Source organism: Coturnix japonica, chromosome 2 (assembly GCF_001577835.2).
Source record: "Coturnix japonica isolate 7356 chromosome 2, Coturnix japonica 2.1, whole genome shotgun sequence".
In the NCBI taxonomy this organism is placed as follows: Eukaryota; Metazoa; Chordata; class Aves; order Galliformes; family Phasianidae; genus Coturnix; species Coturnix japonica.
In genome coordinates, this window is record NC_029517.1 from 115,277,121 (window position 1) to 115,297,202 (window position 20,082).

At 38.3% G+C, this 20,082-nt stretch overlaps 1 protein-coding gene across 3 annotated transcripts in view; it reads left to right on the forward strand.

Annotated features, from left to right (window-relative positions):
• Positions 1-20,082, forward strand: part of MTDH (metadherin) — a 33,047-nt gene that overhangs the window by 5,812 nt on the left and 7,153 nt on the right. For 2 of the 3 annotated variants that reach the window (XM_015856104.2, XM_015856102.2), the window contains exons 2-10: positions 418-522; positions 5,738-5,819; positions 6,304-6,483; positions 7,881-7,949; positions 10,054-10,305; positions 13,619-13,705; positions 17,300-17,398; positions 18,836-18,963; positions 19,487-19,606. In XM_015856104.2, the coding sequence (XP_015711590.1) occupies positions 418-522; positions 5,738-5,819; positions 6,304-6,483; positions 7,881-7,949; positions 10,054-10,305; positions 13,619-13,705; positions 17,300-17,398; positions 18,836-18,963; positions 19,487-19,606 (1,122 nt within the window). The remainder of the gene's footprint in view (positions 1-417; positions 523-5,737; positions 5,820-6,303; positions 6,484-7,880; positions 7,950-10,053; positions 10,306-13,618; positions 13,706-17,299; positions 17,399-18,835; positions 18,964-19,486; positions 19,607-20,082) is intronic. The other variant, XM_015856103.2, reaches the window with a different exon arrangement.

Below are 20,082 nucleotides of genomic sequence, written 5' to 3' on the forward strand. Positions count from 1 at the left end.
TACAGATTTGGAGAAGAAAGTGCGGAGATTTGTTCGAGTTAGGAGTACTTTAGAAAATTTAAGCTCATTCCTGAACTGCCACAAAGTGCTAAATATGTTCATTTAGTGAGTTAATTTGTAACACGTGCAGATGTAGCTGTTCTGAAAGCTGGTAACTTCTTGAAATTTGCATTCTGATAAGTAATTCCTGTGAGAACAGAGATAGAATGGAAACAATACAGAGGTTCCTTCATTCTCATTTGTACATTTGGTAAATGTGTGATTGCTGTGAATACTTGGAGCCCTCATCCAAAATTCCCTGTGCTCGCAGGTACTTCTCAGTCAACAAATAGTTGTGTTTTGGTAATTGTGTCAGTCAAGCTTTGCTGCTTCTGCTTTCTCCAGTTTTTTTATTATCTTTGCTTCTTGTTTATGCAGCCTAATGGACGGTCTTTCCTTGATGTATCTGAGGATGAAGTAGTACAGCCTGTCCGTAAAGAAAATATAAAGCAGCCGTTGGATGCAGAAAAGAAGAATGAAAAGGTCAGTTATGGATTTGAAATGAAAACGTTTAATGCACATCACTATCACATAACTCTGCTTGTGATTGAAACTCCTACTGCTTCTGTTTGAGCAAAGGGACACATTTCTTACTATGGAGAGCACTAATCTAATGTGTTGGAAAGAGCTGATAGTATTTTCTTAACTTCTGAGATCAAGCCTTATCATGGATTGTTTGCATCAAGCAAAACAAACCCCCATGCTGAACACTGATAACGCTGTTAGCAAATTGAAAATGTTAAACCTACAGAAATTAAGTTTGTTTAATCATTGCTGGCTTCTGCGGAGATACAATGTAATGATAGTATTGTTAAGTGGCACAACAATTGAGAGACTATTATTGAAAGGACTGAGACCATGTGCTTGCTTATTTCTTTTGTCAGATGTATCCATTAGTGTTTAGAGATCTTAATTTCTGCTGACAATTAAGGGCTTTGAAGTCTGGTTCGAGCTTTTTGTTATGCAAATTGAACAGCTGCGTTAGAACATCTTTTTCCAAGCATAGTCTGTAGCTTTATGTAGAAGGTAACTGTACTAAATGGTTGGGGGATTGAGTTGGAGGGTGGAGAAGGGGGTTGGGGTTCTTGTTGTTTTTTACACTAAGGACAAATCTCTTGTAGCTTTATCACAAATGTTCTCAACTCCAAAACTCCAAGGCAATATAGATGGATTTATGGTAGGCCCCTAACAAAAAAAACTGTATTTTGGTTCTTTTTGATAACATTGTATGTGAATTTTTTTCTTCTGGCATGAATTTCTGAAGGTGCATAGTAGATATCGTGGCTAGTGCTGCAGTGAAGACTAAGCTGACAGTTTTGTTCTGATCTGGCAAAGGTTGTTGGTTGTATTTGTGTTCTGTCCTATTAGGGCTGATTGAAAATTCACCATTTTAAAGAAATATATATACGTATCTTTTGACAAAATAATATAACTTAAATCATTTGATATATTTAAGCATGAATGAATAGAATTATTTCCTCCAAAAATGCATTTGCTTTGCCTATGCTAAAGAGTAGTGGAAAGAGCAATTGTTATGCTCTAGCAGTCAGGAAACAGTATTTAGTTATTGTAATGAGTTTAGCTTGCTCGGACACTAATTAAGTTGCTTGACTTACCTTGCAGTTAGTATGTTCGTTAAAGCACAACTGTACTTGCAAGTTACCTGTATTGTGTCAGTTGGCTATAGAGCTCTGAAAGCTTTCATCATTGCAAACAGGTTTCTCCGTGAAATGGCTTTGCCTTAAAATTTCATGCAGCACACTTCTTTCTCTTCTCTATGAGTCACATATCGGATTGACTTTGTGGGTTTTTTTCAAGGGCAGAACAAAATGGGATCGTGAAGGAGTAACTACATTTATATTCTTAACTTTCATTTTATCTTATGTGGCTTTCCCAGTAGGTAAGGTGTTTAAATACTCAACTTGAGCCTTACCGTAAAATTGCCAGCATAGTAATGTGAATTTTGAAATGTTAAATTGAAGCTGCAGCTCTGTGAAGTCAGTACATAGATTTTTATGCACCTTCCACAGATTAAGTGTTCATAGCTCTTCAAGGAAGCCTGGGAAAGCATATTTGCCTCAGGAATTGATTGTTGCCCTTCAGTTAAAAACAGCCCCAAGTACTTCCTTTAAGCTACGTTTAATAGTACAGATATCTAATTATTTGGTTAAGCATCTTGGGGTATCTGTTGTGTTTGTAACAGTATATGCCTGCTAAGGAGAATGTTGGGGGTCTTGTGTAGGTGTTCTTTGTATGGCTTTAGGTGGGTGGTATAAGTTGATGGCTGGGATTTTAAAGATGCATGCGTGTGAATATATATATATATATATAATCAGTGACCTGAAGGGTATGATTATTTTTGGGGGGTACTGCTGTGCTTTAATATATGCTTTTGGTGGAAAAACAGCACTTCATCTGTGTTTCTATATTTCTTAGCTGTTTCAGCCTTGTGAGTTTCATGTATGTTTTTTCACAATAGATGCCACTTCTTGTTCTGCTTTGTGAGGAGGGGAAGCTTTGGATAATGGCTCAGTTGTGGTTGTTTCATACGGTTCATTTCGACACTGAATAGTTTCTTCCCTTTTCTCCATATTAGTGACTTGTGTGGTACAGAGTTCTTTAGTTTTTAGTATGTGGAACCTAAAAGAGTGGAAAAAATATTTTCTGATGAGACTGTAAGATCTTAGAACTTCACTGCTGGTTCTGTTTGCCAGTATACAAAACTGCCTTGTCTTGACTACTAGAAATAAACCGTCCATTGGGGATGAAGAAGAAAAGACTCATTTTTCTATAGTTTGTTCTTGTGGGTTGTGGGGCTGGGGTGGGAGCGTTTGTTTTCAGACCTAAGTTTTGGCCAGCCTGCCAAGTTCCTCATGTGCTGTTTGGCTGGTGGCAGACCCAACACTGTCAGCTTTCTGTGTTGCAAAAGCTGACGCTTTGAATGAATAGGGCTTCTGCAAAATGATTGGCTCATTTGCTCAAGAACCTTTAACGTCTTTAACCTTTGGCAGTCAGTTTGTTACCAGGATAACAGTGACTGTTACAGCACTGGGTTTGGCAGTTGATGAGTAAATGGTACCTAATTGTAGTTCTAACTTCAGAGATTCAGCTCCAGTGACTGAGGCTAAGATTGCAAGTATCTTCAGTATTTAAGTTATTGACTTTTTAGAAAACAATCTTTGCTTTCAAAACTACTAAACATTGGATTTTCATGCAAAGTGTAAAACTGTTTCTCTGTAAAAGCAAGTTATTTAAGAAACTGCAGTTATAACTTAGCTGTTCAAGATGACTGCTTCTCTATCTGAGCAGTGATGGCTTTGTGGACATGAGATTAAGACCTCAACTTCCAATCTCAAGGCAGCTGAGAATGGAAAATGAATATATGATAAAGTCACCGATCTCCTTTCAAATTAAGTTGAAAGAAGCAAGTCATAATAGTTTTTCTTGTGTGCTGTCGTTTTTAGTTCTTTACTTGGAAGGTGCTTTGGCAGATAATCTGGGCTATTCATGTTCTTGGAACCGCTTCTTCATAGATTGATTTTGCAACTGGCCCTACTCTTCTGGAGACCTTTCAGTAGATAAATAGCCAGTATGTGGGTAAATGCAGTCTGCTGAGCAAGTGTGGGATATAATTCTGTTTGTATGCATATTATGCAGTAAGCAGTGAGTTAACTGCTCTAGTCACTTCTGTAAGGTTGCGGGGTGACCTCATTGCAGCCTTTCAATACCTGAAGGGAACTTACACCCAGGAGGGGAGTAAACTCTTCGAAAGGGCTGACAATAGCAGGACACGGGGAAATGGTTTGAAGTTAAAAGAGGGAAGATTTAGGTTGGATGTTAGGGGGAAGTTCTTTACTAGGAGAGTGGTTAGGCCCTGGAACAGGGAGGTTGTGGATGCCCCGTCCTTGGAGGTGTTCAAGACCAGGTGGGACGGGGCCCTGGGCAACCTGATCTAGTAAATGTGTATGTTTGGTGGCCCTGCCAGGCAGGGGGGTTGGAACTACATGATCCTTGAGGTCCCTTCCAACCCGGCTCATTCTGTGATTCTGTAAGTGCTACAGGTATATTGATATAGCACTGCATACAACCAGCGGTGTTTTTATTAGCTTCTGTGTTGCTCTCAGTACCAATGTTGAAGATTTCTGATGGTTTGGGAACATGGAACTCAAAGGCACGTACATTGCATAGCATTTTGGAGCCATAACATATCTACTGCAACTGTGGTGTTAACTTGGTTGTTAGCAATCCTAGAGAGATACTCAAAAAAAAGTATATCACAGACTTGCAAATTGTGTGGTCTGAACTCAAGTGAAAAGCAGGCTGTTTACCTTCATCCAGTTATTAGACTTGCTCTGAATGTCCAGGAGGATGCTGGTATGCTTGGAATACTGTTATTAAAATAGTCATGCCAGAAATGTGCGTCAGTGAAAGCTGGATCTTAATTTGAGTAAATAACCTTCCTTCTTTAACAACTTGCTTTTCTTAATTATTTATTCAGATTTATCTAGTAGTTCTTCACTAGGTTGAAAAGCTTTTCAGCATTGCGTTTTCTTTCCATGAAGCCAGGTAAATCACTTTGTCATCACCTTAGCTTATCAAAAGATTAAATTCCAGGGCTTTTCTATATTATGCTCCCTCCTGATTCCTGTGTCATTTTTCTTTTTTTTTTTTCCCCTTCAAAATTGTCTTTTTAACATTGTGTATTACTTACCTGTTGCATCAAAACTACTGGCAAAGGTTGTAATTTCTGTTCTTAGTCATTTACTTAATGACAGTAGAAACCTTGATATAAACAAGCTGTATATATATATTGTATGGGCTGCAGTCACATTTGCGGTTTGGAAGTCATTTTCCATGCTGGAGTTATCTTAACTTTTTTTAAACGATGTGGCTGGCATTCTTTAGCAACTGAAGGAACTGGGGCTGATTAGTCTGAGGAAGAGGAGACTGAGGGGAGACCTGAATGCTCTCTTTTAATACCTGAAAGGTGTTTACAGCGAGAGCAGGGTTGGTCTCTTCTCACTGGTGACAGGATAAGGGGAAATGGCCTCAAGTTGAGCCAGGGGAGGTTTAGGTTGGATATCAGGAAAAACTTTGTTACAGAAAGGGTTGTTAAGCACTGGAATAGGTTCCCCAGGGAGGTGGTTGAGTCACCATCCCTGGATGTGTTTAAAACCATTTGGATGTGGTGCTCAGGGACATGATTTAGCAGAGGGTTGTTAGGGTAGTATGGTTAGGTTGCAGTTGGACTTGATGATCTTTAAGGTCTTTTCCAACCTGAGCGATTCAATGACTATGATTTTTTTTATTTTTTTATTATTCTTCACATAGAACTCTATACGGATTTTACTGGAGTGGAATCTTTCTGCCAAACAGCTGATATTCCTCTGTGGTTAGAGTAGCATTTAGCTTCTTCCACTGGGTTTTGTACTCCATAGAATACAGTGTTGTTCCGAACACTTGCGTACCTCACAAGTCTTTCATGTCCCTCCACAATCTTAATTTATGTTTAGAAATCAGTACAGTGTAGTATGCTTCTCATTTTAAACTGCTTGTCCAAGAAGCTTTAAGGAAAATGTATTCAAATTTGCCTGTGTTCTACTGATTGTTTTGTGCTTGGGTGTTTGTTTTTTTAATCTAAATTACTATTTTGTTCACTACATATTTAAGGTAATGCTTTTTTTTTTTATTTTCCTAGTCAAAGAAGAAAAAGAAATCAAAGGGAGATGCGAAAACAGTTCCAGATGCATCACGTCTAGATGGAAAGGAAGCTGATGAAGGTATTGAGCACAAAATATAGTAGTTAGGTTTATTTTGACTTCTGTGCTATTTAAGAATTACTTGCTTGTGATTCACAAATGGGAAACTTGTTCTGTCGTACCTGTGGAATTGTATGTTATATCTGCTCTTAATAGAAATTTCTTAATAGAAATCTCATCTTTGAAACAAGTTTGTTTAATCATTATAAAAACAGTTGAAGTTGTTAAACTTACAGAAACTGAGAGCAGTCATGAATAATAGCTAATTTTATCCATGTTTGCTTTGTGAAGCAGATTTATTGCACTGCATCCAGAACAACGCTTACCTTTGGCCAGTCATTTGTTTTCTCAGGCTAATGCTGAAGTTGACTGCCGCATTAGTGATGTTGGGTAGTTGTTGTTTTAAAACTGAACCAGTTTTCAGACTTCAGCTTGATAGGAAACAAAGCAAAACTGTCGCCTTACCTTCTAACTTCGTGTTGTTTTCACTCGGCAAATGTTTTAGGAGCCTGGGAAACAAAAATCAGTAACAGAGAAAAGCGTCAGCAGCGTAAGCGAGACAAGGTGATGACTGATGGTGGTTCGGGAGAATCAAATCTCCAGGGGACAGACAGCACAGCGACTGTATCCATTGAACAACTGATGCCATCGCCATCACTGCCAGTTGGTCTCAGAAAAAATAAAGGTATGATGGTTTAGAGTTCTCTAGAAAATTCTGGAAAACATTTGAGCGCTTAAATAGTGACTGTTGGAAGTATAGTTGGTATATTTGCAGATGCAACTCATGAGAAAATTATTTGAAGCCATATAATGTAGTTTTCAGTATGCAAAAATATCATTTTTGAGCCACTTGTGGGAGAGCCCAGGGAAGGACATTCCTGGGGTAAATGGCAGAGGCAGGCAGTACGTCTCTACTCCCATATTTGTGCTCCACTGACTCTGACCTTTATGTTCCTGGAAACTTCAAACTCACCCACAGCACAGTTGCAGCCACTACCATCTTCTCAAATTATTGCGTACTTCCTTGTGGCAAGATTATGCCTATGAGTACTCTACATAGATCATTCACTGCTTAACAGGTGGACTTTTGTTTCGGTTTCTAGTTTATTAGTAACTGCACTGAAGTGATTCATGGTGGTGGTGGGGCACATCTGACTGAAGTTAAGTAGTCAGTTGTAGCAGCTAAGGTTTCAATAAGGAAATGTAGGCTTTGTGGCTGCTGTTCTTTCTGAAAGTTGCATGGGTTTAAACAGTGTGTAGGCATAGGAATTCATATTTGGCTGTAGCTGAGCAGAGGCTTAGGAAGCTAAAAGAATACAGACATAGTTTAGCTTTGTGGCATACTTCTAGACTGTTGATACCCTTGGCTCTTTAATTTGATGAAACTTGATGTTCTAGTAAAGTGACAAGGAGGTCAAGCCTAGCTACTGTCTATACTTTGTAACAATATATTGAAACTTTCATGTTTTATTGTTTTTTAACTGATACTTGTTTGCACCTTGACTGAGTGGCTTGTTCTTTAAAACCTGAATCAGTTGTCTCAGGTTTTTGTTATTTTTATCCATTTATGTACAAACAGCTTCAATGAGTAACTTCAATATTTCAGGCAGTGCATGACTACTGTAACCGCTTTAGGCAGAGTCCATTGTGCATACGTTCTTGAGTCTCACTGTACCAGATCAATATGAAAAGAATCAGTTATGTCTCATGCTCTCATGGTAAGGTAGAAGCTAGAAATAGCTTTATGTTTCTGAAGTACTTAAAGCTGCCCTTGGTTGGAAAATGACAGCTTCTGTTTTAGATTTCTGCTCCTCATTCTTAAGAAAACTATATCTAGAATTCTTTGTAATATGCAGTTACCGGCTGTATAGGTCCTTAATTGCCTTCGAGTGTTTAATCTGTCTATAAGAATCAATGTCAAAATAGAGCATTATTTTTATTTTTGAGTTCCCTGGAAATGGCTTCATTTACTTTGAGGTACTGATAATTGTGTTTTCCTTAGATATCAGTAATGAACACCCTCAGGGTATTTCTGGTCTTTGCAAAAACATACTCTAGCTCTGTCTCCTACCTCTTATCCAGGTGATGCTCTTCTGAATGCGCAAGCTAGCAGCTCTAAACCTTCAAAGGGGGAGTCATCGGTTCCACAAGGTAAAAGGTTTTTGTTGCTAGGCATCCTAATTAACTAGAAAAGTGTTTTACAGAAGTGAAAACAAACTGCCAGTGCAGGATGTTGCGTGGTTACTAATCTGGAACTCTATTATACAGCTGGCTTTTTTGGCTATGCAGATGTTATATTTCTAAGTAGCAGGTGGTGCTTAACACATTGAAAGTGGTCACCTTACATCTTTTGGGGTGTATAAAACAAAAGGTGCCTACAATATTCATGCAGATCATCTGCTACACACGTTGTTACTTATAGAACAGCAAATCTTATCTCAAGCTCTGGTTAAAAGTCCCTCATGCTAGCTTTTCAAATTTACTTTCTTTTTCTGTTATTGAGTTACTGACTCAAAGAATTCACATATGTGAAGTTGTTTCAAAGACAAGTCCTGGCTTTTGAAGTTTGCACTCATTGCAGGTTATGTATGGTTGATTATTCAGCTCTTTCCATTCTCCTTTGAGAACCATGCTGTGAATGCATTCATTTTGAGAATGACATTATTTGTCATTTGTCTGATTTTACTATGTTGGGCTATGAGTGATGAATCTCAATGGCTTTTTGATGAGCAACAGTGACATTGTGGTGATTAAAATTTGGTGTTGTGAACAAAGGTGATTGTTTCTCATAGCCATCACTAATAGTATTTCTTTAACCAAGAGCAGTCATTGTATTTTAGGCAAGTCAAACAAATGAGCTATTGAAAGCACCCAGGTCCAGAAAGTGCATCACTGCTAGTTCTTGAGAGCTTTGATTCACACGTTAGCTTCCTGTACCATAGCTCAGAAAGGAGGAGCTGCATTCTTCAGAGCTTCAGAGAAGTGTAATAATAGGATAGGAAGCAATGATTTAAGTTGCAGTAAGAGGTGAGGTATTCTGACTGGGCATGAGAAGAAAAGCTCTTAGTAAGTTTGCCCGGGGATGGTTTGAACTCTCAGCCTTTATGATTTCCAGAACTTGAGTAATGTGATAAAACTTTGAAATTAACTGTACAGAAGTCAGTGAAGGGTGGAATCAAGTGACTTCCAGGGATCCATTCCAACCTTCAGTTTAATGTGATTTTTGTAAAAAGTTGCTGATTGCACAGAAAGTGAATGTAAGTGATAGGAGAACAATTTGATAAATAGAACATTCAAGCTTTTACTTGAGGACTTCTGCCGCCTTCTTGCAAGTTTGCAACAGTTGCTTTACCGGCTACACTGTAGTTTCTGTGTTTGCTATTTTTGTTGCCTTCCTATGAGAATTTTTATTGACAGAGTGTAACAGCCCTGGAATTGGGTAGGAAAAGAGCAGTAGTTCTAGATATAGGGATTGGGTTATTACAGATGCCTGTGTTTGGAAATAGGATTTGTCTAGGAACATATAGTCAGAACTCAGCAAATTTCCTTGCCATTGATGCTGCCTTGAATGTCTTTTTGCTGCCTGAGTGGAATTTGTTTATGAAATAAAATATTCTGCAGCTTTTGTAAGCATGTTATGCTGACATAGCTGAGTATTTGCATTACGTTCTTGATACACAAATATTGCACAGATTGGCAGTTTTATTGGTAAATGATGCAGATTTCTTTTTAAAAAACAAAAAAAAAAAAACCAAAAAAAAAAAACCAAAAAAAAAAACCACATGATAGGGCTATTTGAGAAAGGCTCGTCATGTTTAGGAAGTGAGTCCTCTGAAAGTATATATGAAACTTGCCTTGACTTGTAATTCCTTGGCACAGTAGATGTAGTAGTTGTAGGCCAAGGCTTGTGATCTCTTACCATAGTGAGAGCTCACCATGTTCTTTTCCCTCTAAGTTGGTGGACTCTAGTTAATGATAGCTACGCTTCTAGTAATTTCCACATAACATTCAGGAAGTGTTTTCTGTTCCTTGGTCATTTCTTTCAGTTTGTGCTTATAGAACTGTTGTATGTTACCATAGTTACAAAACAGAAATCACTCTTTGCTCAGTACATGAGACTCTCTACACAACATCAGATCACCACGATCTGTAAGAGAAATTACCCCTTTTGTTGTTGAATTAAAAAGAAATTCTATTTTAACTATTCATCCAGATTGTATTTTAAATGTTATTTTTTATTATGCTTTTATTTAAGTTTCCTCAGGATTAAATGAAAGCCATACAGTAAATGGTGGAAGCTGGAATGAGAAGCCTGTAAAAATCTCCTCACAGATTGGTGTAGGAGAGGAAAAGTGGACTCCTGTTTCCTCAGCTACAGCTGGGAAGAGGAAGACTGAGACATCTGCCTGGGCCCAAGATGCTGCAGATGCCAATGGGAATGGGAAGGACTGGGGTGTAACCCTGGTAAGCAGGCCCTGGAAGGAGCGTTCTTTGTTCACTCCCATTGGTAAGATGTTCTAAGGAAAATGTGCATCACTTAAATGTTCTTATATAATTTTTAGTAATTAATTTCTTGAATATTGTCTCTATGTTAGAGTAATAATTGAATGTTCTAGGGAAATGTGAACTAAGAATTTTCTGTTTCTTGTAATTTCTTATGGTCTATCATCTATGTTTTTGATTACAGCTGAACTGGCTTTGTCTGAAATAATTTTATTTCTTTGTAGGAACCAATTTTCATATCATTGTCCTAAAATTCTGAAATTGCCTAGTGAAGTCTTAGTGCAATGTAACTTCTTTTTTAATATATATTTTTTTATAACGTTGATATGTTCTGTTGATACAAAACAATCAAACAAGCTATAATTAGTTTGGAGAAGACTCCGGGGACACCTCCCTGTGGCTTTCCAGTACTTCAAGGAAGCATAAATAGGACGGAGAATGACTTTATGAGGGTGGATAGTGATAGTACACGGGGGAATGGTTTTAAACTGAGACAGGGAAGGTTTAGGTTAGATACTAGGGTGAAGTTTTTCACACAGAGGGTGTTGACACACTGGAACAGGTTGCCCAAGGAGGCTGTGGATGCCCCATCCCTGGAGGCATTCAAGGCCAGGCTGGATGTGGCTCTGGGCAGCCTGGTCTGGTGGTTGGGAACCCTGCACATAGCAGGTAGTTGAAACTACATGATCATTGTGGTCCTTTTCAACCCAGGCCATTCTATGATTCTGTGATATGATTTTATGTTGTCTTTTATATATCATTTGTTTAGGTTTCAGCAATGAAGGTTGCTTAGATCTTGTGGTAGGCTCATAGATTTCACTGACACTTATTTTCTCATTACAAGTTATTTTTCAGTCTTTTGAAGTGCAATTCTTAGCCTTTGTTGCTTACACTGTCCTGAATAATAAGAGATTTTTGTTTGTTTTTTTTTTTTCATTTGTGGAACAGCCTTTTTATTTAGTAGATACTGTAATGTTGTTCTTCTTACTGTTCAGATCCTACTCACTTTTGGAAGTCATTGTTCTTCTTTAGTCAGAAACACTCCTATGAGTCTAGACAGATTTCATTTGTCCCATGTATCTTAATGTGTGGCACCTGAATCTAGACTACTGGAAGCATTTCTTTTGGAAGCTTGATTATTGCGAAGTTGAAGCAAAGGTGTGTTTTGGTTTCTGTGGTATTTCTTCAGAAGGCTGTATTCTGCCTTGCATCATAGAATGGCTTAGGTTGGAAGGGATCTCAAAGATCATCTAATTCTAAACCTCCTTCCATGGATGGGATTGCCAATCACTTAATCAGGCACTAGATCAGGTTGCCCTGGGCCCCATTCAATCTGACCTTGAATGCCTTTAGAGATGTGGTATCCACAGCTTTCCTGAGCAGCCTGCTTTAGCACCTCACCATCGTCTCAGTGGAAAATTTCCCTGACATATAGTCTGAATTTTCCTTCTTTTAGTTTATAGCAATTTCCCCTTGTCCTGTCAGACAATACTTTGTATTCTAATACAATGTTACTTATTGACTGAACATCATGTTCTTGTTGTGGGGAACAGATCTTGTTTGACTAGGCTGATCTGCTTCTGCTAAAGTGATGTGATTTGTGGATGAAGGGAAGAGCAATAGATATCCTTTTTCCATAACTTCAATAGAGCTTTCAGTATTGTCTCTGGTGGACACAGAAATGAAATGCCCTTGCAGCAGAGGACACCAGCAGAGTTCAGGGCTGCGTTAACAGGAGTCAGTCAGTTAATTGTGGTAGTAATTATCCCCTTCTACTGTGCACTTCTTGGGCCTAATCTGGAATACTGTACCCAGTGTGGAGGCTCCCCCGTACAGAAAGGATATTGATCTACTGGAACAGATACATTGAACTCAGAAATGGTTGGTTGTTGGAGCACTTGCCCTTTGAGGAGAAGCTAAGGGAATGAGGCTCATCTTGCCTGGGAAAAGGAGGGCTACAGGAGGACCTAACAGCAGCCTTCCAGAACCTGCAAGGTGTTTCTAAGACAGAGACTACTTTACAGTGGTGTATGGTAGAAAGATGAGTCAACAGACATAAACTGAAATAGAAGATTTGTACTGAATATAAGGAAAAACTTTTTCACCACAAGGCATTGTATGTAGGTTGCTCCAAAAGTAATGCCTCCTATTTATTTTTGGTGGAGTCTAAAGCAGCTACAAATTCTATAATAACTCTGGTAGAGCAGATTCCCAGCCACAGAATACTGTTTTTCAACACAGTCACTGCCATTAGCTAATTTGTGCAGATGAGCTGAATGTGGTTTGTCTTTTATATCACTTTTGCCACAGCTGAAATGTACATTTATCAAGCATCCATGAATGTCAGTGGGTACAATTTTTTTGGCATGGAGAATTTCAATGACACACCTTTGCTTCATATGCGTTACCATGTCAAATATTGTGTTGTCAGACTACCTTTCTGCTGTCACCTGTCACATGGCAGCAAATGTAAGGGAATATTGGAGGGAGTTCATCCTTTACTGCCATACTACCAACATCTGCCTCTGACATCGTGGGGCAACGTAATAAATAGGCGGCATTAAGATTGAACAGCCCTTGCACAGCCTTTCTTAGTAGCCACAGTCTTCATCCTTAGAAGTCTTTAATACCCAGCTGGATAGAATGCTGTGCATCCTGGTCTGACCTCTGAGCTGACTGTGTTGAGAAGGAGGGTGTACTAGGAACCTTCTGAGATCCCTCCCATCCTGATTTATTCTGTTTTGTAGTTTGTTAAATGCCTGGTAGCTTTTATTTGTAATCAGGGTCTTACCGTCTGTTTCTTTTAACACAATTGTGTCACTGGTATTTTGTCTTGTTTTCTGCTTTATGCTTCAGAGTCAATTAAATGTCCTAATTTTCCATCAGCACCTATTTGTCAGAAATACAACATAATAAGCAATTTTCTGTAAGCTAGATGTCATCTACAGAACTAACGTAAGATGTTTAATAGCTCAGGTGAAGGAAAGGTGAAGAAAATTACAGCTCAAAACACAATCAGCTTCTCCTCTAAGAGTTTATAGGGGAAAAAAAAACAAAACTTGTTACATATAGAAAAGTCTGTAGGGAGAGGAAGATAGTTTGAAAATCACTTCAAACTGAATGTTCACACATTCACGCCACTTATCAGCACTGATTGTATCATTAATAATCAAAATAATTCAGTTTTGTAGAATGTTAATATGACTAGAACTTCCTCTGTTTTTCTCACCATGTTCATCATTAAATAGCGAACTTCTTCAATATTGCCAGCAGTGTGAAATTTGTTGGCTTTTTTTCCCCCCTGTACTTTCCTACAGATGCTTGGAAGGTAGATGCAAGGATTAATACCTCCGAACAGAATTCTACTTCTTTCTCTTCTTTTGGATTAACTCCTGGAGTTTCTGGTATGTATGTGCTTCCAGAGATCCTTCTCTCTGCTTCCCTACCAGATGGAAATAGAATTTGCCAAATGTTATTAATTTGTATCTTTTCTGAATTGTCCTTTGAAATAGTAGTGGTAAATGTAAACAAGTAGAAGACCTGCTTTGTGGAAGTCTGGGAAGCTTTTTCTTTTTTCTTATTATGTTGCAATAATGCGATAAAGTAACTTTAAAATTGATAGTCAATGCTTGATATTGCTACATCTCAAGATGAAGATTTGAAAATTGTTTTCTAGGAAGGTCTGTTTACCCAGAATTTTGAGGGATTTTACTGTTCATTGATTGTTGGTTTGTTCATTTGTTTTCCTTCATGAAATGGAAGCACTACTTGAAAAATGTGTTCCGTAAAATTCCCAAGTCCTTGCTCTTCAGGATGGATGAGAAAGCTGAAGTGCAGAGTTTTCTTGTTTTAAAGGGTGAAATCGCTGTAGAGTGCAAACCTGGCTTCCTAACAAATCCTGTGTATTGCGCCACTGACATAAGTGCTTCAGTGATTTATTATGCAATAAAGGAATTGTATGTCAGGTTTTCTGCACTTGCTTGCTTACTCCAATTACCTTGGAGCTTGGTGTGGCTATTTTCTTCTAGGAGGTAGCTAGCCAAGTGCTCACGTGCTTAGACTTCTACTTGTATTGCATTCTGCAGTCTTTAAACTGCAAACCTGGAGCTTGTTGTCTTATAGCTCACAAGCCTTTCATTCTCTGTGCACTTCTGTGCCAGTTTAATAAAGAAGTCGTGATTGTCAAGGTCTAATTCACCATACTTTCTGAAGACCAGTTCCATTAATGAAAGTTTGTGCAATTAAGACAAAACATTTTAATAAAATTTGATTTTCCAAGGGTGACACTTGAATTCAAGTTCAGTTGATACTCTGAAACTTAAGGAAATTCAGTTATTAAGAGAAAGAGACTGATCTGTGATGCATCTGCAACAGCATCATTCCAACTTCAATTCAGAGAGAAGCATAAATGGAGTATATTCATCATCTTTGATGCACATCAGTCAACAGTGTCATAATTCCATACTAATGAATATTACTGCTTTCTGTTGTGACCAGCTGGCAGAAGATGAGAATGTGGCAAGATTCCAGTCACTTGAGATATCTTTTGCAGAAGAGTTTATGAATTAGAGAGAACCAGATAGGACCATATTTTGCTACTTAAACTTATTCATTTCAAAACCAATTCTCATTATAACGTATATTAATTTCTTTTAGTCTCACAATTGAACTTCATGGGTTTTTTTTTCTAAATTGTTTCTGCTTGCCCTTTTTTTCTAAAATAATGTTGTTAAATGTCTAACACTATCATAGCTGGTATTGGCCTTGCTCTTTGTCCTGCTGCCTTTATTCTTCTGGAAACTTTTACTTGAACTGAGAATTTGATTCTTACTGGTGAATAATTTAATTGCTATATCTGGTGCAAATGATGAAGTTTTCTAGTAGTTGTTTATCTTAGGCTGCTTTTTTGAAAGCTAAGTAATAGAAGGTGATGGAAATTTTATGGGTTGTCAAGTTATTGTTTTCCATTTTGAAGAGACGGCTGCAAATCTTAAGAATGCTGTTATTCATAGAATCATAAAATTCTTAGTGTTGGAAAGAACCTTTAAAGGTCATTTATTCTAACTCCCCTGCAATGAACATGGACACCACAGTTAGATCAGGTAGCCCAGGGCCTAATCAGCCTGACCTTGAAAGTCTCCAGGGACAGGGCATCCACTGCATCTCTGGGCAACCTGTTCCAGTGTCTCATCACCCTTAATGTAAAAAAACAAAACAAAAACAAAAAATGTCTTCCTTATGTCCAGTCTAAATCTCTTCATTATTTTAGATTGAAACAATTTCTTCTTGTTCTATCACAGCACACCCTGCTAAAGAGTTTGTCCCCTTTTTTCCTGTGGCTCCCATTTAGATATAGAAAGGCTCTCAGGTCATGTTTCAGCTTTCTTTTCTCCAGGCTGAACAGCCCCAGCTCTCTTAGCCTGTCCTCATAGGAGAGGTGTTCCATTCTGTGGATAATTTTTGTGGCCCTTCTCTGGATGAGCTCCAACTGGTCCATGTCTCTCCTGTACTGAGGACTCCACATCTGGACACAGTATTTGAGGTGAGGCCTCACCAGCACAGAGTAGAGAGGCAGGATCACCTCCCTCACTCTGCAGGCCACACTTATTTTGATATGGTTGGCTTTCTGGTCTGTAAGGGCACGTTGCTGCCTCATGTCCAGCTTACTATCCATCCATACCCCCACATCTCTTTCAGCAGGGCTGTGCTCAGTCCTTTCATCCTCAGTTTGTATTGGTAATGGGGGTTACCTTGACTTGACCCAAGTGCAAGACCTTGCATTTGGGTTTGTTGAACCTCACATGGTTCGCCAGTGCCTGCTGCTCAAGCCTATCTAGGCTCCTCTGGGTGGCATCCCCTCCCTCTGGTGCGTTGACCCTACCCCACAGCTTGATGTCATCTTCAAACTTGCTGAGGGTGTACATGACCCCACTGTCAGTGTCGTAGATGAAGATGTTAAAGAGTTTTGGGCCCAGCATCAACCCCTTGGGGGACACCACTTGTTGCTGATCCCCATGTAGATGTGGAGCCATTGACCTCCACTGCCTGCGCTCAGCCTACTACTAGCTGGTAGCTTGTTCTTCGTCAGTCAAACAGTCCACCCATCAAATCCATATCTTTCTGATTAGGTGAGAAGGATGTTGTAGTATACTATGTCAAAGACCTTACTGAAGTCCAGATAGATGACATAAGTGGCTCCTCCCTTGTCCATCGGTGCAGTGACACCATTATAAAAGGCCACTGATTGGTCAAGCAGATTATGTCCTTGGTGAAGCCATGCTGGTTCTCCCATATCACCTCCCAGTCTTCCATGTATTTTAGCATTGCTTGCAGGAGGATCTGCTCCATGGTCTCTTCCTGGCACAGAGGTGAGGCCGAGAGGTTGGTAGTACATGGAATCATCCTTTTTACCCTTCTTAGAAATAGTTGTGATGGTGCCATTTTTCCAGTCAACAGGGACTTCATCTGATTGCCACAATTTGTTAGATACCATAGAGAGTGGTTTGGCATCTACATCAGCCACTTCCATTAGGACTCTGGAATTCATCTTGTCAGGACCCAGAGGCTTATGGATATTCAGGTTCCCCAGGTCTCAAACTGGATCTTCACTTACAGTGGGAGAGGGATGTTGTTTCCCCAGTCCCATCCTATTAAACAAAACATTTGAGGGTGGTGTGACAGGCAGTTATCAGAGAACACCGAGGCAAAAAAAGCTGTTTTAAAATAATAATAAAAATAAAGTTCATTTGTATTACCCCTTTTTTTTTCTCCCCATAGTCTACTAATTTTGCTTTTTTCTGATTCTCTAGTTTTCTAGAAATATTTAATTCTGAAGAGCTTGTAGTTTCCTTGTATTATACAGTCTTTAGAATATGACTTTTTGTTTGTCTGTTTTTCAGTCTTCTGTCTTCTTTTGTTGCTTTGCTTTGAATTCCTTTATCTAAGGTGATTCAGGAAGCTCGCAGCTTACAAATATAACTTCATTTATTCCCTTTCAGGATCCAACAGTGAATCAGTTTCTCAAGCTGGTACTTCTGATTTTCCATGGGATTTAAGTCACGCTCAGCCCCCTGTTGATGATGAATGGTCTGGGTTAAGTATGTTCCTCTAAAATGTTCATTAACAAAAATAGCAATTGCTACCGCTATACAGCGTACATACTTAGTAGCTCCTTGCATTAGCCAGTTGCTATCGTGCATTAGTAGAGTAATTGAGTTTGCCTTTACATATTTGTCTATCTGGTTGAAGGATTAGAGAAGCACGTTTCAGTGGGTCATTGAGAAGTTATAGTTTTACATCATGAGTTTAGAATTTATATAATTTATTCACATTTCTGGGCATAGAATGTTTATGGTTATACCTTCTTATAATCAAGTAGTTTATTCATAGATACCAAGTAATTGAAGTTCCATTATTTCCCTGTTCCTAGTAATGCACTTCAGCTCTAAGTGATATGTCAATATACCTTGCTGGCTTATCAGGTTCAATACAAGGAAGGTAGCTGCGTGTGCAGAAACTGAATTTTTATATTTTATTGAAAAGATTGTATTTTTTTCTTTATTGTTCCACCATTAGTTTCTTAGACAAAGCTTATTGAGCATTACACTGCGTAGTAATTTCTTTCAGATCAGTTAATTTTAATGTTAATGTTTCAAAGTAGGAAGTTTAGGTCATATTTATGCAGGAGATGAGGGGAAAGAAATCCTAAGTAATCTTAAAATCCTACTGTACTTTTGTTTTCAGAGTATTTGTTAGTAAATGTAGTTGGTTTAATTATTTTTTCTTACGTACGTTTTCACGTATTTAAATTGAATTCTCCTGTAGCTGGCAGACTGTTTGCATCTTCACATTTGGCATTGACCGAGGGCAAGAAATATTATTGCTGATAGTCTTTCATTTTGTGTTTATATCATGTCTTACAAGCTGCTCGGTTTTGCAAGAAGCTTGCTATAGATTTCTGCTAAGCAGGCTGTCAAAGGCTGAGTTCTTCCCTTCTAGGCTTTTTAATCTGTATACAAATAAACTTGTCATCCTGCTGTCATAATGTACCATTGTAAAATGACAATACTAGCAAAATGGAATTGGGGCTTTAATACCTTATTTCTTCTAACATTTTAAGAAATGTCTGTTACAAGAAGACATTTGCTCAGTAAGACAGTTTTAGATAAGTTACTTTTAAAAATTCATTTCTAAACATTATTGTTATTCACAGCTCATCCAAATTCCTTCACAAACTAGAAAAAAATTGAGATAAGGAACTTTACTTAAATTTGTCCTTCATTGCCCATGTGAGTTTTCTAAATTGCATCTAGATAGCTGATGCTGTGTCTAGTTTGTAATCCTATCAGAACTGACTCATTACTTGCCAAAGTCTACATACTTAATTTTTTTGGAAATACAGGGAAATGCCTCTTTATATCTCAGCATCAGGGAGAGTTCTTTGCATAGTATTTTTTTTTTTAATTATTTTTGAAGCCTCAAGGAGCACCTCTAAAGTACGAAAACATTCCTGAAAATCTCCTTGATCTTTGTAGATGGACTTTCTTCTGCTGATCCTAGCTCTGATTGGAACGCACCAGCGGAAGAGTGGGGAAACTGGGTAGATGAAGAAAAAGTTGCTTCTGTTCCACAGCCTGAAGAGGCATTATCTGATGTTCAGAAGGTAAAAGGTGATATTTTCTCCTTAGCACCAAGACTTTGCCCTTACCGCTCCCATTTCTTAAAGCAACTTAAAAGTGATGATAAAGGTAATCTCTCATCTCCTTTACCCTGATAAGAACATCGTAATTTTGTTAATGTGTAAAGATGGATGTTGCTAATAGGTAAAATAGAAACCAATCAATTAGCTCCACATCAAATCTTGCTGTCCCACCATAACGTAAGGTATTACCTTTCATTGTGTACTAATCAAGGATTTGGATTTCTCTTCATAAACACTTCACACCAAAAAAAATAATGTTGAGAAAAGCAGCATTTCTGTACCACCAGTCCATTGTTCTCTGCTGCATTTTTCATTCCCAGCTCCTGTACTTCCGCTTTTAGAGAGTGTATAAAGAGTGTGGTCTTCCCAAAATGAACAGATAAGATTTGCTTCCAGTTTTATGGGTAGTTACAGGCATTGCAGCCGGTAATTTATGTATAGCATATGAAAAGGTTATTAAATATATCTTATTTATATATCAAAGGCTTTAGATAACGAAAGAGAAAAAGCAGAGCCAGTTCTTCAAAGTTCTACAAGTGGGAAGTCCAAGAAAAAGAAGAAGAAAAAGAAGAAGCAAGGTGAAGAAGCTAACTCTCCTTCACAGGTAAATGGAGTAAGATCAGTTTGTGAGGAATTCCAAAATCAGAGAAAGATGAAATTGATTTATTTGTTGTGAAGTCTACTACTCTTTTGCATGAGAGTTTAATTTGTCAGCATTTCCTTTAATTTGATTGATTCTATGAATTGACTGGTAAATACGTTGTAGTTCTGCTGGATTTATGGAAACACGTTTATTGTATAAATAGCAAAAGCAGGTTGCACTTGGCAATTGAAGTGTGTTTGAATAGCTGAAAACAAGTATTTTTCAAGTAGGAAAAATCTTTTGTCAGGGCATGCTGAGAATACATCCTGCTTTTCTGCCTCTGGTGGCAGCCATTCATAACTTATGTTCTTCACAAAAAAAGGAATTCTCAGTTGAATCTGGCAGGATAGTTAAATTGGAGGGGGGAAGGCAGTACTTCAGTCATACTTACTTTGGATTTGCTTCTTGTGGTTGTCATGTTTTTAGTCTGAGATTGT